This window comes from Biomphalaria glabrata, chromosome 17 (genome assembly GCF_947242115.1).
Source record: "Biomphalaria glabrata chromosome 17, xgBioGlab47.1, whole genome shotgun sequence".
NCBI lineage: Eukaryota > Metazoa > Mollusca > Gastropoda > Planorbidae > Biomphalaria > Biomphalaria glabrata.
Genome location: NC_074727.1, coordinates 676,669 through 703,565, shown reverse-complemented (window position 1 = coordinate 703,565; position 26,897 = coordinate 676,669). Strand labels below are relative to the sequence as shown.

The 26,897-nt window shown below is 34.7% G+C and overlaps 1 protein-coding gene across 13 annotated transcripts; it reads left to right on the top strand.

The window, feature by feature from the left end:
* LOC129923648 (potassium channel subfamily T member 2-like) lies at window positions 1–26,796 on the top strand. Of its 13 annotated transcripts, XR_008775626.1 has the most exons (16): window positions 158–334; window positions 4,493–4,683; window positions 11,633–11,741; window positions 13,174–13,298; window positions 14,315–14,620; window positions 15,770–15,879; window positions 16,144–16,239; window positions 17,103–17,225; window positions 17,504–17,646; window positions 18,958–19,020; window positions 19,172–19,238; window positions 19,470–19,575; window positions 19,701–19,804; window positions 20,303–20,373; window positions 20,575–20,697; window positions 25,832–26,796. XR_008775626.1 is itself a non-coding variant. In XM_056015658.1 (3 exons), exons 1-3 carry the CDS (start codon window positions 326–328, stop codon window positions 14,205–14,207), a joined length of 249 nt encoding a protein of 82 aa, XP_055871633.1. In that variant the 5' UTR covers window positions 1–325; the 3' UTR covers window positions 14,208–14,307. The 13 variants fall into 13 exon arrangements, 2 of the variants coding, with proteins under 2 accessions (XP_055871633.1, XP_055871634.1); XR_008775627.1 differs by lacking the exon at window positions 14,315–14,620 and having other exon boundaries at window positions 163–334; window positions 4,498–4,683; XR_008775625.1 differs by lacking the exon at window positions 14,315–14,620 and having other exon boundaries at window positions 163–334.
* Window positions 26,797–26,897: the final 101 nt, after the last annotated feature.

Genomic DNA, 26,897 nt, shown 5'->3' with positions numbered 1-26,897 from the left:
CTACGCCCTTCTGGACTTCACTGTAGGTAGACAACTAGAGCGTGACCGCTATGTCGAAGGCGCCGATTAGTCGCCGATTTTGGGTTGTTTCGTTTACGCACGCACTGCTAGTTTTTAAATAACGATTTATACCTTTACTAACTCTGACCTAGAAGAGCGATAGTGAAGCTATTTTTAGGTGCTTATCATGGCTTATGATTATCTCATCTCTTCAGCATGTTGGAATGGATTTTTTGAAAGCCTTCAAAATGAAACATATTTAGGCTTATGAATAAGATTCTAATGGGAATATTAATGTTTCAGCTGTAGAATATGGATATAAATAATGATTGGGGTAAGTAATTCTAGTAGTAAGTAGTGAAGTACTACTAGTTAGATCTAGATCTAGTTAGTAGTAGAGTTATAGAGTAGATCTAGATCTATATAATAAGTATATTACTATATAATAAATAACTCTACGAAATAAATTATAGACTATAGAGATAGACTAGATGAAGATTCAAGATCTAGACTAGACCTAGACGACTAGACTGACTAGACTATACTAGTACTAGATCTAGAGTATTCTAGAGTTTCTAGAGACGAGTAATCTAGACAAACTAGAATCTAGATAGTTACAGTAGAGTCTAGATCTAGAAAAAATCTAGAACTAGAGTTAACTAGACTAATCTAGGTCTAGAGTTTCTAGTAGCAAATTGGGTAGCAATTTGTATAAATTTGTTGAATTTGTCTCATTAACATTTGACAAATTTGAGACCAATTTTTTTTAGTAGTGAAAATGAATAAAAAAAATTGATGCTAGATCATGAGTAGATCCAGTATTGAATATATGTTAGAATAGATCTAGTGAAAGGGGAGATTGGAAGGCAACTAGATCTAGATCTAATCTAAAATAATCTAAATTATATGACGTGATATTTGGGTACTTGGGTTTACTCAAGTTTACTGTCATTGACCTCAAGTCCTGCTGGTCGAGATGCTTCTTCTAGTTGTGTGAAAAAACTAGCAATGTCAGACGTTTCTTTACCCAATAAGGCAATGTCATCGGCATAAGCAAGGTATTGTAGAGGTTAGCTGTATATCGTGCCTGTTGGTTGTGGACCCACAGTTGTGGATCTATCTGATCTGAAATCAGATTACTAGTCACCTAAGATTTCTTCTGAGTATTTTCCTAGCCTCTTAGTTATAAGCCTAGACAGGATCTTAGAAGTCACATTTAGTAGAGAGATTCCTCTGTAATTGCAGCACTTTAGCTTGGATCCTTTTTTTGTGTATTGGGATTATAAGAGCTATTTCCCATTCTGTTGGTATTACTTCTTCTTCCCAAATTCTTGATATTAGTCTGTGTATTTGGGAATCTAAGTGTTCTCCTCCATATTTAATTAGTTGTGCTGTAATTTGGTCCTCTCCTGGTGCTTTGTGATTCTTTGTGGTCCTAATTATTTCTGATGTTTCAATGAGTGTTGGTTCACTAAGGGATCTGGTCCTCCAATGTGGCAGTTCATATTCTCCATTGTCCCCTCAAAGTATTCAGCCCATTCCACAATCAAATAATTCAAATAATTAAACCGTCTTACTAGAAATAGTTTTACCTTTCAGCAAAGGAAAATGTCAAAATCTGTTTTCACTTGCTTGCCTGGAAAAATGGGAAAGTTTTGTTTGAAAAGATTTAGCATGCACATACATTTCATGTGCAATACCTCCGAAGAAGAAAAAAGTTTGAGTCTTCCACTCTTCATTAGAAATATTAGTAGCAAAGTCATAGTCAATGTCCTTCAAGGAACGTAACAATTTCTTCCTTGAGATCCAATATTCTACTCAATATCTTGTCCATGTTAAGCCAGCAGACACTACTGTGGTACCGATCATTGGAATGTTTTATTTCCAAATCTTCAAGTACTTCTCTGAGTTTCAATCTTTGACTGGATCTTTAAAATATTGCAAATAAGAATTTATGCTACGTTTAGTTTAGGCTTTTTAGAATGATGTGTAGAGACTATTTCTTTCACCTCTTCATCATAACTGATAAGAATCAGAAATTTCAATAATTTATATAGATATTTAAAATTAGTTATTTTTTATATATTTGCATTCTTTATATGTATAATCTATGAGCTCACCTAATTTCTGTAGGTATGCGCAGGTCGCATAAAACAGTTAGGCGGGTCTCATGTGGCCTGTGGGCCGTAATTTGCACACTTCTGATCTAGCATATCCGATCCATGTCTCTTATCTATGAGTATATGATCTATTTGATTCTGGGTGTTAAATCGAGTGAGATCCAGGTTACCTTGTGAATACTCTCATGTTAAAATTTAGTGTTGCAGATAGACATTCCTTTTCCTGATGCAAAATTCACTAATCTTATGCCATTATTGTTGGACTATTCATGTAAGCTTTCTTTGCCAATTGTTGGCCTGTATGCTGGTTCTTTTCCAATTTTTGCATTAAAATCTCCTAGGATTTATTTTGATGTTATGCTTTGGTGCTTCATCATAAATTCTTTCCAGTCCATCATAGAAGGCTTCTTTTGTGTTATCATCTGCATCTTCAGTAGGGGTATGGACATTGATGAATAATATGTTGAAGAATTTTCCTCTCAAACGTAGTGAGCAGAGTCTATCACTTACAGGTTTAAGTCCAATGACATTACCTGCCATTTTCTTTTTACAGCAAAACCTGTACCTAAGTTAATGCTTCCACCACTATAAAATATAGTATACTCCTTAGTTCTGAGAATGTTTTTCCACCTGGTTTCCTGTATGGCTACAAGAGGTATCCTTTATTTCTTTAACACTTCAGTAAGTTGGGCTAGCGCACCTGCTCTATAAAGGCTTTGCACGTTCCATGTTGCAAAACAAAAATCATGTCTTTTCCAGGCCAAGGCTGTTTTCCTTTGAGATCTGTCCAGGTTTTCTTGTGAGTAGAAGCTTTCAGGACAGTATTTGTTTTTTATATGACAAAGTAGTTAGCCCTGCGCACAACCTTCTGGGGTACTGCCCCTTTCATCTCTCTGGATAGCTGCCTTTATTTTCGGGTAAGGTGCCATAGCCTTTGTTGATCCCTCCACTAATTTCTCACAATTTATTGAATTAGAATTAGAATTAGAAAAAGCTGAAAAGAAAGAGAGGGATAAACTAGAAACATATTGGGGAATAAGAGAAAGAGATGAAAGAGCAGCTCAACGAGCTCATCAAAAAGAATTAAAAGACTTAGAACTCAAACAAAAACAATTAGAAACCAAACAAAAAGAAAGTGAGGAATGGATAGAATTAGCAAAAGTAGAAGCAGTCAAAGTAAACCCTAATATATCGACCCAACAAACATCTCCAAAGTCCATAACTTTAATATCAAAGAGGAAACTCTTGAAAATTACTTGGATCAATTTGAACACATAGCATCAACCTACACAATGTTTAGTGAAGAAATGGCAAAACAATTATTATTCTGTCGGGAGAATCTTCTCTCAATATTAATTGGAAAAAAAAATATTTGTTTGGTTTTGTATATTGTAATTCTGATTCTCTCTAATAGGCCTTCTGTAAACACTGCTCAACAGAACACATCTAACTCAAGAACTTGACAACAAGATTTCCACTTTCTTCTAGACACATTACATAAGCAACAATGTTTTCATTAGCTTTTTCACGTTTGACATTAAGAACTCTAGCAATTGTTATTATTATTTATATTGTCTGATTTAGATCAATAATATGTCTAATCTGGGTCTGTCGAGTTTGTGTTGATCAGAAGATTGATTGTTTCTGTACACATAGTATTACTCTTATTAACAGACTTACAGATCTTGACATATGTTGGGAAGCATGGTCCAGAGGCTAAGTACGTTTGTGTTGGCTACCTATTAAGTGGGCTCGAGGTTCGACACCCAACTTGAGCAAAGCACCGAATGGCATCACGGAAAACCTTCTCCCAGATACCCCCTCCCCTCCACTGGTCCACAAATGAGATTGTTTCTTTTAAAGTTTTTTTTTATGTTCCTTGAAAAATGAAGTTTATGTAGTAATCCAAACCTCCTCTTGGGTGGTGGGGATCCCAGAGTGCATAACATATGACCAGGGAACCATGTAATAAAAATTAGTTACAAACATACCTGGGAGCATGGGTGCTGAGTCGTAAAAGGCTTGGCTTCCAAACTGAGGGATATTGAGTTCAAATACAGATGAAGACTGTGTTTTGAACTTCTGGAATCAAGGATGCCTTAGAGTCCACTAAACTCTAATGCCTACCTTATATGGGTTGCCTAAATCAGCAAGGGAAACCAATGACTTAGCAGAGTAATCTGAGTTTAAGGCAATAAGAAACAGTCGTAATAAATATAGTTTGTTAAGATGTTGACCATTTGTCTATATTTCAAAAGAAATTGGACTGAAAACTTGATTAGTTGTAAAGAAAAAATTTAACCCAAGAAACTTAAAAATGTTTAATTCAGCTATCAGAATGCTTAACCTTATATATCTTTTTTTTTTTCAAGAATAGAGATGTAATTCTGCTGTGTCCCCGTGAGTTGGAAACCAGTAAGCAACTCTTCTAATAGAGGTCTGATAGAGTCATGTACATCAAGCGATCAGCACTAAAAGATGTGGACCTGATGTGGTGTCAAGCTGATGAAGCTTTTGCTTTCTTCTTTTGGCTGTTCGTTTAACACAAGACAAAGCACAGACTGTAAGATTTTTTTCCATTTTATGTTAGATTTTTGTTTTAAATTTCTTTTTAAGATTAACTTCATGTTTCTTCACTTAACCTCATGTAAGTAAGACTGTCTAAAACTTTGATTCCATGAGTGGTACTCAGACATTGGTCTTTGAATGAAGCTTGCAATCTCCTGGTTAACTGAAAACACAAATTGCAGTCTCACTTCGAAACTGAATGATGCATACATATTACATATATAAAGACTGTTTCTGGGGTTACTGGTTATTGCCCTGCTTGTTACAGTCCCTTATTGTGTTTATATAATTCACTAATTTCTCTTATAAAAATGTGGACCCTAGTGCTTCACATATGCTATATATATGTATTGTTCATTGTTTCAGCATTTAGCGTCATGTTGAAACTGGCAACAAAAAAATAACAAAAAATTAAAGAAGCAAATTTGTTCAAGCTATTAGCCCATAATATTTTTCTTTCTCTCTTTCTTCCACTTCTATTGAACATGCCAAATATTAAAAAAACAACTCTTTGGTTACTGAACTCCAACATAGCAAAAAAACTGTTATTCAATGGATACCAGCTCATATACAACTAGCAGGAAATGAGAAGGCTGACACACTCGTCAAGAGTGGGAGAACAAACTCACAAGTAAACTCTGCACTCTATCCAGAAGAAATGAAGAAATTAATTGTAGACAAAATAAATGAGAAATGGACGAGCTCTCATCCAAATCACAAGAAAGATGACAATTACTATAAGCTATCCCGACAAGACCAACATATAATCTTTCAACTCAGGACCGGACACAACAGAATGCGACAACACATGTTCCGGAAGCTCAAAATTGGAACCAGTGAAATCTGCCCATGTGGAGTATCACCAGAAAATGTCGACCACGTCCTCCAAAACTGCTCTCTCTACCAAGAGGCCCGTATAAGACATTGGCCCCAAATCGCCCCAATAGAAAGAAAACTATATGGAGAGCTCCCTGATTTGGAAACCACTGCACAGTTCATCTCATGTATTGGTCTAGTCATATGAACACTCCAACATAACAATGAGAATGATGAAGAAGAACTCTGTGGTGCTTAAAACAAGAAACACTGTTTTTGTGGCTGTTCTAAAGCCTGAGCTGGATTATGTACATTAAATAAAAATAAAATTCATCAAGATTTTCTAGTTTGTATGAGACTTTATTGAGTTTCTGAAATTTTTTCAATTTTATGCTCCAGACTTGTAGCAAGAACACTAAATTATTTATGTAACTACACTTGAACCACTGAGACATGATCTGACACCATTTTCCCTTTTTACTTAGAAATATAATAAACACAAAAAGTGAATTAATAAAGGAAATTTCACAGAAGTTGATTCATCGCAGACAGAACCAATTACCACAAAATAACCAAGACTGTATGGCAGTGTAGAACAGCTAAAAAGTAAACAGCACATTTTTTTCTATGGGACAGGTTGTGGTGACTAAGTGGTAAAGCACTTGGCTTTCAAACTGAGGGGTCTCGAGTTTGAATCCGAGTGATGACTGGGTTTTTAATTTCAGGATTTTAAGGGCGCTCCTGAGTCCACAAAACTGTAATGGGTACCTGGAAATAGTTGGGGACATGTAAAGGCCATTGGTCATTGTGCTGGCCACATGATACCCTCATTAACTGTGGGCCACAGAAACAGATGACCTATACATCATCTGTCTTATAGATCACAAGGTCTAAATGAGGAAAAGTGGGCAGCTAAAGAGCCTAAAAGTCAGCAACATAAATGTGGCTTGAAGAAGAATGAATTAAAGCTCTCGTTTTATAAGGTTACATCCTGACAAGTTGATTTTATAAAGAAACAATGTTGTAATACAGAAATATAAGATCACAATATAGTTTCTCAATACATTGAGCCTCTAATAAGAAAGAAATGTAACAAGCAAAATAAAAAATAAACAAAGCTTATAAAATAGCTGCACATTTACAGGCACATATCTCAATACTGTTAGTTCTATTTCACTTTTCACATTCTTCTTCTTCTTCTTCTAGCCAGCTTTATTGCTGTGAGCTCTTTTGTAGACTGTGCCAAGGAAAAAAAGTGTGCCGTTTTCTTCAGTTGTTCAGCACTGCCATACAGGGTGTTGGTTATGTTGGGCTGTAGTGGAAGTAGGGTCTGCCTAAGGTGGATTAGGGAGGGGCATTCAAAGAGGATATGGTTTACGGTTTCAAAGGGGTGGGCGCAGTGTCTGCAAAGGGGTAGTTGTATGGAGTTTATTTTGTTCAGGTGGTAATTTAATAGTGGTGTGTGTCCTGTTCTTAGTTGGAAGATTGTAGATTGTTCTTTGCGGGGGAGGAAGTTAATACTGTCCAGTTTGTTAGGCGTAGTCATTTCTCTGTACATGGCTCTGCCTGTGTTTCCTGATGCCCATTGGTTGAGCCACTCCTCTTTGTGATTGTTGACTAACATTGACCTTAGGGTGAGGTAACAGGTCTATCTGGTTGTTCTATAGATGAACCTGCCTTTGATAGCTTATCTGCCTTTTGATTTCCCATGATGTCAATGTGTCCAGGGATCCACTGTAGTGTGATATTGATATTTAATTTTGATATCATCTGGTGGATTATCACAATGAGTGTTGTCAACTCTCTTGGGATGTTTGAGGTGCTGCTGTTAAGTGCTTGCAGAGTAGATTGGGAATCTGTAAAGACAACAATATCTGATGGTGGTTGCACTCCTTCATATAATTTGTTTTCCACTGTCTGAAGTGCTATGGTAATTGCCTCAATTTCGCCTTGGAAGTTTGAGCAGTAATCGCCACAGGGTGTGCTTATCTCAAAGTGTTTATTTTTAGGGAAGACCAGGAAGGCACCAAGACCAGCACTGATGGTAGCTTTGAAAGCCGATCCATCTGTATAAATATGGAAAGCTGTTTTTTGATAGCTTTCGATTGTTTCAAGCGTGCCTACTTTGAGCTTCAGTGGATTTAATTCTTTGTTAAGGTGTTATTTAGTAAATGTATTTTGATGGTTGGTTGTTTGTAGTTTAGTCCGGGCGTAATGTTTGAAAACCTGGTAATTTTTTCTCTGTTATTGGGTAGGTGGTGTTTTAGGGCTAGTTCATCAGTAAGTTAATTCAGAGTCTTTTGCTTTTTTTTGGTTGTTTTTCCTATATTTCCTCCAACCTTCTGTATCTCTCAATAGCTTCTAATGCTGCTCTGTTGCGCCTTAACTTAAGAGGTTCAATATTGGAGTCTATTTCTCAGGCTGCTGTGGGAGTAGTTCTCATACCTCCACTAATTAGCCGCAAGGCTTGGTTTTGGATTGTATCTAATGATGATTGATAGGTTTTGTTGGCAGCTACTTGTATGGAGAGACAGTTATCCATTACAGATCTGACATATCCAGTGTATAACTGTCTTAAGGTTTTCTTTTCAGCTCCCCAGGATGTTCCTTCTAGGTGTTTTATTATGTTTAATCTTAGTGATGCCTTTTCTTTTAAATCTGCCATAAAGTGTTTTAGAGACAGTCTTTGGTCTAGTTTTACACCAAGATATGTTGGATTTTCTTCTTTATTTATTGGCTGAGAGTCTATTTTTAGGATGTAGTTTCTTTTTGCTGTTTTGTTGCTGTGGCTAAAGATTGAATAAACTGACTTTTCTTTGTTTATTTCCATTTTCCATAATTTTGAATATGTGGAGATAGTTGTGAGGGCTCTATTTAGTTTGGATCTAGTCAGCACTGGATATTTCTCTGTAGTCCAAATTAAAAGGTCGTCTGCATAAAGTGCCTTATTGACCGAAATGAGGTCCGGGAGGTCATTCATGAAGATTAGAAAGAGAGTGCAGCTAAGGGCTGAACCTTGTGTAGTCCTTCTTCCAAACTTTTTTTACTAGAGATGGCACCTTCGAATTGGGTTTGGACGGTTCTGTTTTTTAAGAATGCCCTGATCCAGCTGTACATTTTTCCATGGATGCCCATTTTTTTCATCTTCAAAAATAGACCTTTTCTCCACGCTCTATCATAGGCTTGCTGCAAATCTATAAATACTGCTGTAGTGTGCTTGTTTTCATGAAACCCTTCTTCTGCGTCCTGGATAAAACGAAAGAGGTGGTCTTCTGTTCTACTTGAAAAAAAAAAGCCAGCTTGTGCATTGTGGAGTGAGCAAGTACTTTCTAGCCACCAATAAAGTCGGTTATTGATCATTTTTTCTGCCATTTTACCAATGTTGTATGTTAGAGAAATTGGTCTATAACTTTTTGAGTCTCCAGGTGGTTTATTTTTCTTTAAAATGGGTATTATGTTTGCGGTTCTCCATTCCTGTGGTATGTCTCCAGTTTTCCATGTTTGGTTGATAAAGTTAAGTATACAGTTTTGGGCCTGTGGTCCTAGTCCCTGAATCATTTCATTTGTTATTTTATCGTTTCCAGGGGATTTTCTTGACTTGAGGCTTGAGGGCAGTATTGAGCTCATGTAGAGTGAAGGGAGTGTCAAAGATCTGACAGTTGACTGTTGGAGCTTTTTCTTCTTTCTTTAAGATATTACTGAAGGCCTGGTCCAGTTGTTTTCTTTGCTTTGACTTGTTAATGCTGGCAAAATATTTATTGAAGGTTTCAGCCTTTTTAAGGTTTTCTTTTATAATGTCGTCAGTGCCTTTTATAGGTTGGGGGTTTGTTATTTGTTTCTTTCCTGTTAACCGGTGCAGAAGGGTCCAGGCCTTTCGACCATCCTTGTTTAGATCTAGTTGTTCGCATGTTGTGGTCCACTTTTTATTTTTTTCTGTTTTAATTTTGTATGTTATAAGCCCTGTCAATTTGTTGTATGTTGTCTTGTTCTCTCTAGTAGGTTTTTTTTCTATAGTCTTCCTGGCCATGTTTCTTTCTTTTACTAATTTATCTAATTCAGGTGTCCAAAAAGGTTTGTATTTCTTAACTTGGCCTTGAGGGATGTGTTTTTTTGCTGCTTGTAAGATGTTGGAGACTATAGTTGTGTAGGTTGAATTGACGTCTGTCTCAATTATGCTTGATAGTCTTGTGTCTGTTTCTTGTGAAAAAGCTGCCCAGTTAGCTTTTTTATAGTTCCATCTAGTTGTTTTGTTGGATTGGTATCTACCTGGCATTCCAATATTGAGGAGTATAGGCCTGTGGTCACTACCTATGTCTTCAAGTACTGTTATTTTAGAAGAGTTGGTAATGTCTGTAGAGATAAAAGTTAGGTCAGGTCTGCTAGTTGTGTTGTGTGCTCTGTGGAGGAAAGTTGGAGGTGAAGTTTTGTTTTGCAGAAGTTGTAGGTTAGAGGCATTTGTTACATCCTATATTTCTTTGCCACGCTTGTTGTAGTGTGGGTAGCCTAGGGAAGGTGTGTGTGCATTGATGTTGCCAGCTATTATTGTCCTTGTGTAGTGTGGTAGTTGTATGTCTATTTCTGCTGTTGATGATGGTGGGCAATAGTAGTTTTTGATGTTGTTCCTCCTCTCCAAAGAAGTATTTCCTGCGTGTCGATGTCTGTATTGTTCTGTATTTGTTTTACTGTGGCTTGTGTGTTGTTTCTTATTAGGGTCATAATTCCCTGACATTTGGTGCAAAGGAATCTGTACTGTGTGTAGCCTGTGATGTTTATTTTTTTCTTGGGCAGTAGTGTTTCTTGCAATAGCGCTATGTGTATATCATGCTTCTTGAGTATGTTTTGGAGTTCTGTTGTCTTGTTTTGTAGGCCTAAGATGTTGAGTTGTAAAAGGTTTAGGTGTTTGCTGCTAGTCTGTTTTTTATTTCCAGTAGCTGACTTATCACAGGCAGTCCTGGAAGAAACTGCCATGCGCAGACCTTTTACGAGGCGACGTCTGAGCTCGTATGGATTTTTCGTTAAATTCCTTGGCATTTAGTGTAGGCTGGCTGTTTCCTCAGGCTTTTTAAAAATCTATAAATATATATAGTCCCCGCATTTTAAGGGAGTTTTCGGTCTTGGCAATTTTCTCCAATACTGACATAAAAGGAAACATCTAGGTCTGAAGACTGTAACCGGAATATCCATGGGACAAGGTGGGGTTGGCCAATGGTCCATTCTCCGCCATCCATAGAGCTCTCCAAATGGAACTTTTCTGCAGTAGAAAGCTTAAAGTGGACTGTGCCCTGGGTATGCCCTGTGGAATCGTCACATCCTGGATCCAGGCCCCTTCACGATATCACATTCACCAGATCCAGAAAAAAAACACTTCATGATGGATTTATATCTAGTATTAGAATGTAGTGAGACAAGGACCTCTGTCTGGTGTAGTGCAATCCAGACCTCCGTCAAAAAGCACCTAGAGGGGGGGAAGGTCCACTATTATTCACTTAGTGAAATGCAAGTGGAAAGGCAGTGGGGTTATTTATTTCTCTTGGTCATTTCCAAGCCCCGATACCCACACGGGGGAGTATCGCCACAGAGTGGAGGTTTGGAGAGTTTTCCTTCTCCTAGATGGGTTGCGTTATTTAGGCTGACGTGCCCCATCAACACGAAGCTAAACTGGTTTTGAGGCGCCAGTGTTCCGCCTTTCATCCTTTCTCCTGTCAGTTTGTAACAACACATAAAAAAGGAAAGTTCCCCTTTCAGACCTTGTGGTCTATAGGACAGATGATATAAAGGTCATCTGTTTCTGTGGCCTATTGTAAGTGAGGGTGTCATGTGGCCAGCACAATGACCAACCGCCTTTACTTTTCCCCAATTAAAATTACATGTAGCCAATAATCATTTAACTCTTTGGTTAATTATGTTTTGTTAAGGACAATGAATAATAGTGCTATGTTTCAACTTGATCTGAGTATGGGAAGTGGGAGAATAACATGTACACAATTTTTATCAAAAAGTCAGTCAGACTTGATAAAAGCTTTATAAAAAGTATATTGATATAGACTAGTTTAGGTAACCAAGTGAGCTAAAAGATAAACAAAAATTGTGATGTTTGTGACTCATGGAGTTTTTATTTGTATTTTAAGGATCGTCATACCATTTTAAGATCCTGGGATGTGAAAGACTTTGCACCGGACTGTCGTCAGTATCTTTACCTCTTCCATGCCGTCAATAAAATACATCTGAAACTTGTTGGTAAATATTTATTTTTTATTATATTGCTCTAGATCTAGATCCTAGAGGCTTTTTTTGCAGTCTGTAAATGTTTATTTTTAATTTTCAAACATTAATATAAAAATAATTTTTTGTTTTATTATAATTGCTTTGTGCTATATTATAAACAAAAAATTTATAAAAGTCTAATCAAAGCATTCTTTTCACCCCTAATGGCAAAAAAAAATTAATTCCATCTAAACGTGGAAAATAATTCAGGATTCAAAGAGTTCTAATGGGTACCTGACTTTAGTTAGGGAATTGTAAAGGTGGTTGATCATTGTGTTGGCCACATGACACCCTCATTAACCATGGGCCACAGAAACAACATCTACCACATAGACCGCAAGGTCTGCAAGGGGAACTTAACATACATTTAATGCTTTACTTTTTGGTATAAACTTAAATTTGTTAGCTTCAACTAAATAATGACTTAAGGGGAGACTAACGCTCTGAAAACAATAAATTGGGAAAAAAAGATTTGAATGCTGGGACAAGAAGCCCCTGGATGAGGCTGCCAAGTGATTGGTTCAAATTTCACACAGTTCAGGCCAAACTCTTAGGCCCTTACTCAAATAGAGTAATGTTATTAATATATTTACATTTTGACATCAAAGTTTGTACTTCACCGATCATATTGTGCGTAAAGATGGGTTAGGTTAGATGAGTTCAGCTTTGCCTTGTTAGCCAACAACTGTCTGTATCCTGGACTGTCCACACTTGTATTATTGCTGGTACACTTTCAGCAGTAAGTTGACTTTAAAACATTCCTAAGTTATGACTGTTTTAGTTTTCAACTTCCTTTTAAAATAACTCTAGAACAAAATGGTGACAAAATGAGCCTTATAAACTCAAGAACCCTACATATAACAAATAATTTAAAAGTTTTTAAAAACAATTTTTCAAATTGAAAAAAAAAAAAAAGCTAAACATGTTCTCAGTGTGTTTTACAGCTCATTGCATTGCACTATTAGTTCATTCTAGATTTTTCTTTGTTTCTGGCATTCATCAAAACTGTATCTAGTTAAACTACCAACTATGTCATTTCTTTGGGCAGCTGCTGGAAAGGGTGGGTGCCTAATGTAAAGCTTGGCATTTCTTAAGATCAATAGAGAGGCAATAATGTTTGGGCAGCCCATGTTTTTAAAAAATCTAAAGCTAAGGAACTAAGCAGAAAGATGGTCAACAGATCTTTGTGGTGCCCCAATGGTCTAACATGCTAAAGGATAGGTAAATGTGATGAAGGAATGCAGCTTGGAAAAGAAATATTGTCTCTCTCAGCAGATGAAGATTAACAAACATTTCATTCTGAAATTGATTTAACATTTGTAATGTGTCTCTCTAACACCAGAATATAAAACTCTATAAGACTTGGAATAATCTAATTAGTTTCTTACTTCCAATGCCACACCAGGTGAGCCATGGCAGCAGACGTATAGAAGGCATGCTGGGAATGAAATTCATCACATACAGCTGCAAAAAAGTATTTTCATTGGTAATTATGTGGGCTGCACAAGCCTCAGCTGATGCTCACCAAAGGTCAGTGTATGCAAGTATAGTTTTGTACATTGATACAATAGATAAGCAGTTTTTATGATTGCTTTATTATATTAAGCAGATCCCTTTAAAAAAAAGTTACTTCAAAATGTATTGGCCCATCAGTCATGTGAATAATAATGTTTTCATAGCCAAATGACATAATTATAAAAAAAAGTTCCCCTTTCAGACCATGGGGCTGATGATGTAAAGTTCATCTGTTTCTCTGGCCCATGGTTAAATAGGGTGTCATGAGGCCAGCACAACAACCAACCACTAAACCCAAAGATCCCAAAATTAGAAATTCGAGTCTTTGACAGGATTTGAACCTGGGACCCCTGGTTCAGATAGCTAAGTGCTTTACCACTCAGCTACTGCGCCTCCAATTAACAAAAGAGCATAGTAGCAGAATCTTGTCTTGTTTTTCTAAGTACTATTCATGTGGCGTTGTTCTGAATACGTTGCATCTTTTGTCATCAAGTATACCTGCTAGCACGGCGTTGCAGTAGTCAAGGCGAGAGAGTATGAATGCCACATCGGTGTTGTTCTGAATACATTGCATCTTGGCTATTTTGTCATCAGGTATACCTTCTAGCACGGCGTTGCAGTAGTCAAGGCGAGAGAGTATGAATGCCACAGCTAGCATTTTTGTTGACTCAACACATTTGGATCTACTAGTGGACCTCTTTTAATAGTTCATTTCACATAACACTTTTTCATTAATGTGGCTGTAGAGAGATGTTCCTTTCCACATGTGTCCCAGGTTAAGGTGACATTTGGCATGCTTTTTTTTCCAGAACTGAGGCAAATCTTTTTCGCTGTCCATACCTTTCTTGGTTACCATTTCTTTACATAGTGTGTACATCTGGAACCTGTCGTGAATTGTCCATAAAAATAACACTTGGTATATGATTGTCCTGCAGGACCAAGCCAGCTCAGACATCGTTGTCTGAGGATTGTAAAGATATTTGGAAGACCAATTTTATCAAGTAACTTTATAAATGTTATAATATCATTAGCTCTTGGAAATCCTATGCCGAACTGGGAGTCGAACACTTAGTGAGGTTGTGACTGAACGTCGCACGAGGTTTGCGGGACATGTTCTACGTCAAAATGAATTACGCACACCAAGAGTTGCGATAACATGGAAGCCAAAACAAGGAAAGCGCAAACAGGGACGTCCTCGTATTACCTGGCGACACACCTTCATGGAGGACCTCAGAACAGTGGACACCAGGTGGGAGGAGGCTTCAGACATTACCAGTGACAGATCATTATGGAGACAGCTTGCCGCCCAATGCGCCGAACGGCGCCGGAGGACCTATGTAAGTAAGCTCTTGATACCTCAACATCATCAGCAACTTACATCATTCTATAATTTTAGCTACATTTTGTAACTTCAGCTATTAATGTTACTAAAATATAACATTATCAGCTATTGATGTAATTATATTGAAAGTTACCTACATCATGATATCAACAGTGATGTTATAATAATACAAGATACATCAGTATCTGGTCAGCATGAAAGAGAGATGAGTGCTGATGTTGGAAAGCCCAGCAATCACACATTTTATGCGCAGATTTTTCCCCAGTAATGGAGAGGTTAGTCCATATCAAATAGAGGGCAGTAGAGCTTCTCTATTCCATTTTTAAATGATTCTTGGCCTCCTTCAGTCATAAAGACAAAGGTTCATCTCATAGAACACTTTTTCAACTTAACAGTTTTATTCCATAAATCCATGGTGTTGTTTTTTCTGCTCTATATGAAGCTTTTCAAAATCAACACCAATAGCATGGAGAAAAAAAGCAAAAGCACAGGATAGACCCTCATGGAAAGCAAACATAACAGAAATGACCTGGATCACAGTTGAATATGATGCAATGTTTAGTGATCAAAAATACCAAGCCTGTGACTGCAGATGTGTATCTAGGATTTAGGTCTGGCCTCTTAAGTCATATGAGTAGTTGCAAAGAGAAAAGATCATCTATTGAGATGTTAAAGGATGTAGACAGACAAGCTTCATCCACAACAATATTTCTTGCAACTTATAACATTTTTATCTTGCACATCTTTGTCACACTTATTATAAGATTACTCTCTAAACCACAATAGTACAAGTTGCCTTATTTACAATACTGTTTGCTTACTGTCAAAATACTAAAAATAGCCATCTATGTTGTAAAATCACTAGCTATTGATAACTTATTATCCATGGTTAGATACCAACTTCATTATTTAAATAAGTACCTACTATTCATTATACTCATTAAAATAGAGAGGCAGGATAATATTTAAAGAGTTAAAACAAATGAACATTTTCTGGGATTTTTGAAAGTTATTAGGAAAAAAAATTACATACTACACATTTTCAGTGTCAGAACACTAAAGTCTGCAGAAACTGAAGTAAATCCTTTTTGTTTCAACTTACCTGTTTTATGCCATAAATCCATTTTTTTTCACTCTGCGCTAGAATGTTGAGTCAGATATTGAAGCCAGAGCTTGTATCTAAGTCAAAGACCACTAGTATTTGACAGTGTTTACAGAGGACAAGATGTCCCAGCTCAGTCCAAAATTCATAAAGTAAGTATAAATATTTATTAAATTATAAAAAAATTTTATGTATAGAATTAAATAAGCAAAGGGTTTACAATAGGTCTAGTGCAAGATACATTCTAGGATAACAAATCTATATACCAGTGATTATAGGCATGAAGAAAGTCAGTATACCATTGTTCTTAGAGGAAAACTTTAAAGACCAGCTCCTACAAATAAATAATATTTGCTACTTTGTCAAAATGTGTTTAAAAAGAAAATTTGTTTACAATTTCTTTCTGTTCTAATTAGGACTGTGTCTCAGCGAAGCATAAGAGTTGGTCTTGGATTCAAACAGTCAATGAATGTTTAGGCATTCATAGTGAAAATACTGCTAACTATCATCAGGTAAATATTATTCCTTTTTCTTTGTGAAATTTTGTGTATTAGAAATTGCTAGCTAGAATCAAAAGTTATTGATTCTCAGTAAATAATTGTGTAGTAAATTTTCACCCAGCCAACATAGATTAAAAATAAAAATAAGTATTTCAAGACTTTCATCTTATATAGAACCAGAGAAATAGAAAAAAAATATGGTAAAAGAAACATTTAAAATGCAATATTATGAAATGAGCTGGGCTCAAAACTGGTCATTGGAAAATGCAGAAAACTAAAGTGAAATCTAATTAGAAGCAGTAGACCAAGTGAAACATTATTACAAGAAGTAAATGAAACTGACACTAAAGTTTGAGTAGTTAACCAAAGTGTCAATAGCTGTAGAAGTGGACAACCAGATGACAGTTTAATACAGGCAGAAAACCAAAATTGCATGTCAATTTTAATACTAAATCAAACATCTCAGTACAATCAGTAAGACATGCATGAAACCAGGTCTATGTCTACAATAATTGCATCTTAATTGTACCAAGATGCTCTGATATTTTGACCATGATGTTCTTATAGATGTAGTATAACGATAAGACATTTCTATTCTAATGTTCTGTAAGTTCTACCATGATGTTCTGATAGAAGTACCTTAATGATTAGACATTTCTATTCTAATGTTCTGAATGTTGTACCATGATGTTCTGATAGAAGTACCTTAATGATTAGACATTTCTATTCTAATGTTCTGAATGTTCTACCAAGATATTCTGATAGAAGTACCTTAATGATTAGACATTTCTACTCTAATGTTCTGAATGTTCTACCATGATGTTCTGATAGAAGTACCTTAATGATTAGACTTTTCTATTCTAATGTTCTCAAAGTTCTACCATGATGTTTGCCACCTGGAAGAAGACATGCTTTCATTCTTGCTTTGGATGGACAGTTCAACAGCTAGAGCTCAAGTCAAGACTCAAGATCCTGATGTCATGTTAAAACATTTCAGAGTAAGATTATTTATCATTCAGCTTTGTTTAGATTTAGATTATATATCATAAACAAAACACAATTTTTTTTTTCCTATTGTAGTTCAAGATTATGTCCTTTTTTTAATTACTTTTTTTTATATTCAGAGCAACATATTTCATGTTAAGATTACTCTTTAGCAAAATTGTACAGGTTTTTTACAGCACTAGAGAAGGTTTAATAAATATAAAGAAAGAAAGTGTCAGATGCTGATGCACAAATAGGAAAATAATTCTTTTGCTAATAATTTTTTTTTCAGTTAATAAACAATTGTTGGACTATCAGGGCTAGTTAGATCTTCTCACAGAGCGAAGTTGAGATATTCACCCAGTTCATCACCGCCAAGAAGTGCCAGAATGGAATTTGAAGGCTAGAGCTCTTGTCCAATATCAGCACAAACATGTGAGTTTGCCATGGGACTTTTTCATTCAGTTTCCTTGTATGAATCTTTATTATTCTGGAGGAGAACCAAATTGTCAAAGTTGCATCTATAATTTGTTCTGTATAGCTGTGTCTATAAACTAAAGCCAGTTATCATCATTGAATTGACGATTTTTTCAATGGTTAACCAGATAGTTGCTAATATCAACCTGATCTTGTACAATGAAAATTCTACAGCTACAAAGGACTTGTTTGAAGTCTTATGACCTTTGATGCACTTAAACTGTTAAATGGCACAAGAGTGATCAAAGCTAGGGCCAATTATGTCTTTATCATTTATCTTTTGTACATTCTTTGAAGTTCTACAAGAAATTCCTTGTTAGCAGCATTATCAGCCATTCCCTAAAAGACACAATGATTTAGCCACTGTTCAAAGATTTATTTTCATGTGTTAAACCCATTTTTTTTTTTTGTAGTAATACACTTTTATTATAAGATAAGATAATTTTATTGATCCAATCAAATGGAAATTCAGTTTGACTACAGTTGACAACATCAGCGTAACTACTGTACAATAACATTATAGATGAAAAATTCGAACAACATTCACACACGAAACACAGCACTTTATGAATTTGACTTCTATGTACTTCTCGATGACGACAGCTGATCTTGTAACACTCCGACCGAAAGTGGGATAAAGGAATTTTTAAATCTTTCTGTTTTAGTCCTAATGGAAAGGAGATGACCACTTCGTTCAGATCTTATGTAACAGGGGTTTAATGGGTGCAGGTTGTCCTTATTACTTCATTCCCAATTAAAAGTCAGTCTGTTTTTGAAACAAAAATAAAAATATTATTCTCATTTAAACATACAATTGTTCTTATCAAAGATCTTGTTCTTTTTCATCATTCCAAATTGAGTTTCCTTGATTTTAAATTATCAGTAAAAGTTAGGTGCAATAATTGTATTGTTCCTGTTTGTTCATGAAATAGTTGGGAGCTTATCCATGTATCTTGTGTTAGGACTGGTCCATGTGTACCAACATCATATCATAGTCACAGTTTTAAAATGCTTGAAATAAAGTTCATCCAAAGACCTAAATAATAAATAACCAGACAATATTTAAATTTGGAAAGCCTCATAAGGAATTGTGTGGAATGAAATATTTTAATTGTAATATAAAAAAAAATGTTCCAAAAAGGTTTGATGTCACTTAGATCCCATGGTACCAGAGCAGGTTTAATTAATGATTAGTTGTAGCTAAGTCTTCTTAATGTGGTTGTATTTGTTGGGATTAATAGTAAAGATTTTTGTTTCTTATACATTCAGGTGTCATTAGCAAAAGGGGACTTTGTCAAGATTTTGGAAAATTCTGATGCTGAAAGATGGAAGGTAATTTTTGTAATTTTTTTCAGTATAAATCTAATTCATTAGCGATTAAGTATCAATATAGTCTTCTTATAAATATAACAGCCTAAGTGAAATCTTGGCCTAAACTGTTAATACTATCTCATCTTCTGTGTGTTTCATATCAAAATTTTAGATGGAATAGAAAGTGAAGTCCCTGCTATTGTGTTGGTCATTCCTTCCTGCTTCCAAGAGATTGATAAGTAAGTGGATGAATGTTTACATGTTAGTGAAATTAAAACTAGTTGTAAAGTAGGTCAAGCTACAAAATGATTTTTATTTTCTATCCACAAACCTAAATCCTTTGTGAAGTAGCTCTAAAATCTCTTATTATTAAAGATTCACACACTTTCATTGAAATACTGTCTATTGATTAGTATGCACTTTCAATGAAGTCATTTTCTAATCTTTTGTTTTGTCTTTGTTGATTTTAGATTAAGAGAACAAATCAAGGTCAATAGTTCTATTGCTGCTAAAAGATTAAGGTCACATTTGATCCAGTTTTTAAGTGCTGCTATTTCCCAGACACAGTCCAAAGATGTAAGTACACAGTTGGAATAGGGAGTTGTTTCTTTATTATTCATCTTTTTTTTATTTCTGTATGTGGTAAAAGCTCATAAAATAATATTTTGTTATTATTCATAATTATGTTTTTCCTGCTGAAGATGGTGAATGAGGCAGCAGACATCTTGAAAGGAGCTGATTTCAAGTTCCTTCAACAGTCTTTTCATTTTATTTAGGAAAAAGCTCATCAGTCACTTCAAACCAGGTACAATAAGCAGTAATGTTTGTACTGTAGATATTAGGAATTAGTGTTGCAAACAGAAAGAGATTAATTTTTTCCTTCTCATGATTAAACTATTCTTACCATAATAATAATAATGTTTTAATCTGTGAGGAAATGTGTTTTACATATGTTTACTGTATATTGGAGTGGGTGCAGGGCTGGGTGGGGAATGTGGTCATTGACAGAGCATGTCAAACACAGAGTATAGAATCTTGAATGAGTTCTTTAATTGTGGTCTTAGTTTTTGAGGTCTTAAATAACAGACTGCACAAAACAAATGCCATGGGTGCATGGAACAGCTTGCACTAATTTGAAAATGTGTTATGAATACAGTTTAAATCACTAATGAACAACTTTATTTCCATGTACATATGTTGTTTTTTTAAGAATTATTTGAAAAATAAAAATTAAGTTGTTACTAAGTCCATATATCCAAAATTAATTTGACTTGATCTCTAACACAAATTTGTTCTTATTTAGGTGATGATGGAGTCATAAACAGTAGGATACAGAGGTGAAACAAAACTGGAGCTTTAGTTTGTTTGTTTGTAGTAAGTCATTTTTCTTTTTTTGAAGTAATTTCGTTGGGACAAATCAACTAATTTGTTTGAATTTTTTTTTTTTTAAGAAAAAGTTAGTTTTTGAGTTTTGTCAACACAAGTCAGTTACTTTAAAGCTGTAATTCTCTCTACTGTACAACAGTATTTCTGGATTAAGGCATGCAATAAAATTTTGGGTTATTTCTTGTCTAGGAACTTGGCATCTACTCCAGACATTATTCTGAAGAACACTCAAGTAAAAGAAAAGAAGAAATGTTAAAGGTTAAGGACTTGGGCTCCAATCATACTTACACTTCAAAAGCTTTAATTTGAAAGGTCAGTACTTAGTGATGGGAACTAAACTAAATTTAAAAAGTTAAACTAAAACTAAGTTTCAACTAACAAAAAGTAGTTAAACTAAAAGTTTATCATGAATTTCAAAATGTAGTTAAACTAAACTAAAGAAGATTAATCATACCATACAAACCTTTTCATAACTTTGGGGGGGGGGGGGGGGGATCTAGACCTATCTATAATCGTTCGACTCTATGCCTGCGGCTTGAACTAATTCTTTTAACATTGTAGAGCATAATAAAATCAGTATTGAGGAAGATGTTTCTTACATAAACGTTAATGCACAATAAAATTTTAAAAAAAAGATGTCTAAATAAATATGTGTGCTTGTATATTTGCCTTGAATTAAAACCTTTACCTGGTACTTTTACAAAAAAAATTATATTAACTTATTATTATAGCGGTAAAGTTTAAAATCTCATTAAATAACAGATTTAGAATTTCAGATTTAGATCTAGTAACGAAATATATAGAAACAAAATTTTGGAGTGTTATTTTCTTGTCTGACCACTCAAAAACACTATTGCATAACCGTTAAAAGTGTGCATAGAAAAAAACATGGGGTGGTCTTGTCACTGTGGGCCGCACACTGCAGTACACTAGACCTACATGTGTCTATGTCTATCTGATCAGGTTGTCAAAATCACTGTCTGCTTACTTTTTGGGCAGGAAGGGTGTGTACAAATTTCAGTGTAAAGATAGATCTACGAACATGCTTGACTAAACATGGGCCAGTGTGTTATTTTCTTGTTTGACCAATCAACATTAAGCAAACACAATTGCATAACGTGCAATGAAAAAAAAAAAACAGGGTAGTCTTGTAGTATCATTGACTACACATGTACGGTACACTAGGCCTACAGTCTATTTACTTTTTGGTCAGGGAGGGTATGGATTAGGATGTTTTTTTTTTCTAGAGTTCATTATGCTAATGCTTTTAGATCTATAATTTGTCAATTTAGACATAGATCTCAATAATAAGTCTTAAGACTAGAATCTATTATATGTCTCTGCTTCATCAAAGGTTTAAGCTATAAAAAGGTTGTACTTGATGTTCCTGCAGTTAATAAATTATTGTTTGCAGAAAATGAATTGACTAAAACTACTAAATATTGACCTAACTTGCTAATCAGATTCCCACTATAAACAGAAATTAAACACCAGAACATGATTTAAGAAAAAACTCGGAACAACTCTATTCATAATATTGCATAAAAGCTTTTGGTAAACAAATGTTTAGCAACATTTATTACTACTGCTAGTTTCAAGTGCAGATATTGACTCACGGGTAACTTCTACTTTACCCTCTTCAAATGCAGACTGACAAAATAGTTGTTAACTGCATCACTCTTTGATAATCAAAGGTTGTTGATATCACAAGACCAGAAAACTGGGATGTGCTTTTCAACCGCTACTACATGTTGAAAATTTTACAAATTTTAATTAAACATTTTAGTTTGTAACTAAAAAAAAACTATGATTTTAACTAAACTATTTTTTTCTAGTTAAACTTTGGCCTTAATTAATTTGTTTTAATTAAACTAAAAGTTTCTAGCTTTTTAATTAACTCTTGCACAGTGATATATAATGTCTGATTAGATTTAAGTAGATCTAGATATAGATAGATCTAGATCTAATGAGACTAATAAAAGTCCAACTACAAGTCTAGATTTATCTAGAGTTCTAATCTAGATTCTTGATCAAGAAAATATCATCTAATGAGTGATTTATAGTAGATAAATCTTTACTAGGAATTACTAGCGTCTAGAAAATCTAGGTTTAGTCCTAGATTTTAGTGATAATGAATGATACATTATTTAAAGAATATAATAAATATAATTAATTCTACATTATTTTAAAAATTCAGCGACATCTTTTTAAAGTCGCTGCAACAGGCCAGTTTCAAAAACGCTGGTGGACAAAATTTCCTAAAATGTTTTCAAAGTCTGTTCCCATCACTGATTGAAGTTAATGTTAAACTATTGGTAGAGTTAGTGAGACCAAAAATTCAAGTTCAAAAATGTAGGCATGTGTTTGTGCGTGCTAAATAAAAACTTGAATGTAATAGCCACTAACTATCAGAAAAAATTTTTTATTCTTCTTCTTCTTCTTGAAACTGTCAGTTAGAGTTGAGCCTTCGGTTATTTGGAACTCTAGGCCAGCAAAAGTGAACAAGAGCTCTCTCTCACCGGCCTGAATGAGAACAGTGTACACTGTTCTGTCTGGCGGGTGGGTCAGACTCACGGCAAGAGGCCGCGTACACTAAGACCCACACCATTTTCCTTTTCTATACCAGGCTAACCATGCGGGACACGCCATTTATGTAACAGCCCCTTGAGGAACAGCGCCTGGATTGTGACAAGGTTGTGGGAGCTTTTTTACAACTCTGCGCAATGCAAGAGGATGCTCTCGCACCCCCTTAGGCACCCCCACGGGAGTCTTGTTTTGCTACCCTTTAACCTCGTTTCCTCCTACGATCGTTTCCACCCGGGCACCACTATGAGGCAGGGTAGCATGCCCGGGAAAAAAATTTGTATCAGATGATGATTAATTTATATGTCAAGATAATGTCAAGATTTTTTAACCACTTATTAATCTGCGTGTCATGTGTTTATCACAAATACCAACTATCTTTATTTTCCAACAAAGGAACCAAGGCCTTCTGAAAATCCTATTTTGAAAATTGTTTTATTTGGATTCATGTAAAAATATTTAAAAGATCCATTTTGTATAATTTAAATAATAATTGTGAAATTTAACTTGATAAAGCCTAGATTTTAGTCCTACTCATAATATTCTGTATGTATAAATGATTATTTTTTCAATGAGGTTTATAGGCATATTAGTCAAATATTGGATATGTAGCATTAAACAATATAAAATTTGTTTATAGTAGGGGTGCACCGGATAGTACTTTTTTATATTCGGCCGGAGCCGAATACCTAAGTGTCTTGTAAATAGCTTGTATTGCTGAGCATTTTACGAAACTGTTAATAATATACCTATATTTGTTTTTTTTTTTCTCCTTTTATATACCTTATTGTTTTAAACTCTGTTACTGATTGATTTATAAAAGATTAACAGCATAAACAAAAATTAATCTGTGTAGCATGAGCGTGTCTGTATGTATGTACAAGGCCACCAACTATAAAGGCTGTGTGTTGGAGGGTCAATGTAAAATATGTTAGTAAATATTTAACTAGTTACTAATGTAAATCTCTCATCTGGCTTGTATGGTGGTTGGATGTATGTGTTCAAGAATTTCTGACCAACAACTTGTAATTTTAAGTCCAAAGACTGCTTCTGGATTCAAGGGCATAATACTGATAGCTGTTAGTTAATAGTTGGAATCTGAAGCGTTGTAGGTCATATATTTATTAATCCATTTGCGGCAAATGATATTTTATTAACAGCAGGAACATCTATTATACCTACTCATAGCCAGAGCCTTAAATGTTGCGAAACATAGATTTAATTGTAGTCTGTAGGCCTTTTATTGATATCTATGTTTAGATCTACTGTTATATAGATCTAAGAGAATTAGGAAAACCAAAAAAAACAAAAACATATTTGTTTTATTTTATTGTGCAACGAACGTTTGTTCAGCGCCCTAAATGACATTTCTCTCCAAGTAAACAAACTTAGTCTCATCATCTAGTTACCTCTAGACAGTGTCAATATTTCTCAACAATCTGCGTTAATCCATTCTGGCTTAAGAATGGTCAATGTCTATCAATACATTGTCATGGATTAAACAAATAAGAAGTTGAGCATGTTGAGTCTCTTGAGCCCTCCCTTAAAAGATACCCCTGGTCAGTGTCTGTTTGGCTTGTAGTCCAGCCTCCTAATTGAGACTTAAAGTAAACAAACTTATTGTCCTGGCCAAAAGTATAAAAGGTGTGGCATGTGGTCCAGACCCTTGATTGACAACCTATCTCATAATAAACAAACTCATACCAGATTAACCTTATAAAGATTTGGCTTGTAGTCCCGCCCCTAATAAAAATTCTTCTCCAAGTAAACAAACTGAGTTCCCTCATAAGATGTGACCTCTGGAAAGTGTCAACACGTTGACATCTGGCTTGATGTGGTAAGCTGCCTATCTGTGAACTCAATGTTATGGACTATACAAACAAAAAGAGGTGGGGGTTGCTCATCTCTACCTCTGGAGATATACCCGCACATCTAGACAGATTATCAGCGTGGCGTAGTTAAGGAATATTACATGTTTACTAGACCACTCAAAAGTCAAGACAAGCTTTTAAAATGTGCATGACATCGTTGCTATGTATGTAATGCGAATTTATAATGTAAAGTCTTATTTCTATTTAGATTAACACGCCTTATATTTGTACTAAAAAAATATTTATTGCATATTCATAGTTTTTAGTTTTAAAAACAGATTTTTTTATTTGAAACAAAAAAGTTAATGTATTTCAGAACTGACATTATTGAATCATGTCCACTTTATGAGTATTGGTTTATTTTTATTAACATGGAGATTTAGTTTAAACTTCTTGTTGGACATCGTTTATCAGCATCGACTACCTTTATATTGTTTGCCTTTCGCCTGTGTTGTTTCGATATTTAAGTGTTACCTCCGTTTGGCGTATCTGGAAAACACTTAGCACGGAGGCGCATAACAATATTCATAGAAATACAGGTGTAGCTTTTACTATCCGGTAGTGATATCCAACCGGAGCCGGATAGTGAAAAAGTGCAGAATATTCAGCAGAAGCCAGAGCCGGAGCAACTATCCGGTGCACCCCTAGTTTATAGGCATATACATCAAATAATATTCTATCTGCATGATGACTGGGTTAAGTTTAGGGATTTGGTTAGGTGAACCCCATGACAAAAGTCAAGGAACAGATGATATATAATATATACAGTTAAGCATTCTGTATTTAAAAGATCTCTAACATAAAAAGTTACTCACTAAAACAACTTAAATTTCCTTACTAAGTCATTGCAGTGTGTTAAATTAGTCTTTCTGATTTCATGATTAGCCATGTAAGCTGTCCATTTCACACACTAGAAAATGATTTTTTAAATATATTTAGTTACTTAACTTTATTTTTGATATTAATACAATAAACATTCTTTTATTTTACAGGTCTTATATTTTTGTGGAAATAAATTTTACTAGTGGAGTTTTTGTAGCTGCCAGAGTGGATCAAGGTGGATGTGATATCTATTTATAAACATGTATACCAGTATATTGTAATCAGTGATTTTCATTTTTTGGTAACAGTTTGTTTCCATTTAGATTGCAGTCTTTCTTATGTGAAAACAAGATGTCTGCATAATCTTAGAGGACATTTTTAAACTCATTTAAATTTATTAGATGAAATATTTATAAAACATACAATGTAAATTGTTTTGTAAAATGATTATACATTTGAGTTCATAAAAATGTGTAATTTTTTAATGGCATCATGTTTCTGCTTATCTGTATCTGATACTGATGATGTGTTTTCTAAATCTATTACTGCTTCACCATTGAGGAAAAACTGCACATGTTTAAACCCATATCTGAAGTAACTTTCCAGAAAAAAAAAAGATGTATGTTGGACAGTGTCCAAAATTTCAAATCATTTCCTTCAAAATGTTATCAATTTCCTCCATAACTTCATAACATTATTGAATTTTTTCCTTCAGAACACAATTGTAAATTATCTTTTTTTTTTTTTTTTTTTTTGTTAAACCACAATGAGAGTCTAATAACTAATAGTCTAGCAAACAATTACTTATAATTTGCCTTATTATTATACAATATTAAGATTTACTTCTGCAGGGATGAAAAACTTTTTTAAAAATACAATAGACATGTATAATAATAAAGTACATTCACACCTGACTCACTCATAATTTACATGTGAAAAGTTTATATCAGATTGTTTCTATTTAATGATTTGATTGCCATCAGTGTCTTGTATCTCTTTTGTGATGGTAAAGTCACAAAATGTAGGAAACCCCACTGTGTTTGGTCCAGTATGTGGGTTATTATATGTAAGTCTATTGTATTTTCTATATTATTTTACAAATGTAAAAAAAATAAAAAGAAATTGTTACACTGTTGATGTTTTTAAACTAACATTTTTATTTATTTATGCTTACATATCTGTTGTGTTTTAGTTTGTTCATAAATATAGATTCTTAAATTAAATTGTTTTGTTTCC

Coding starts and splice junctions, on each gene's coding strand:
- LOC129923648 (XM_056015658.1), top strand. Junction 13,299..14,092: donor TCAGCTGATGCTCACCAAAG/GTCAGTGTATGC, acceptor TTTTTTTTCCAG/AACTGAGGCAAATCTTTTTC.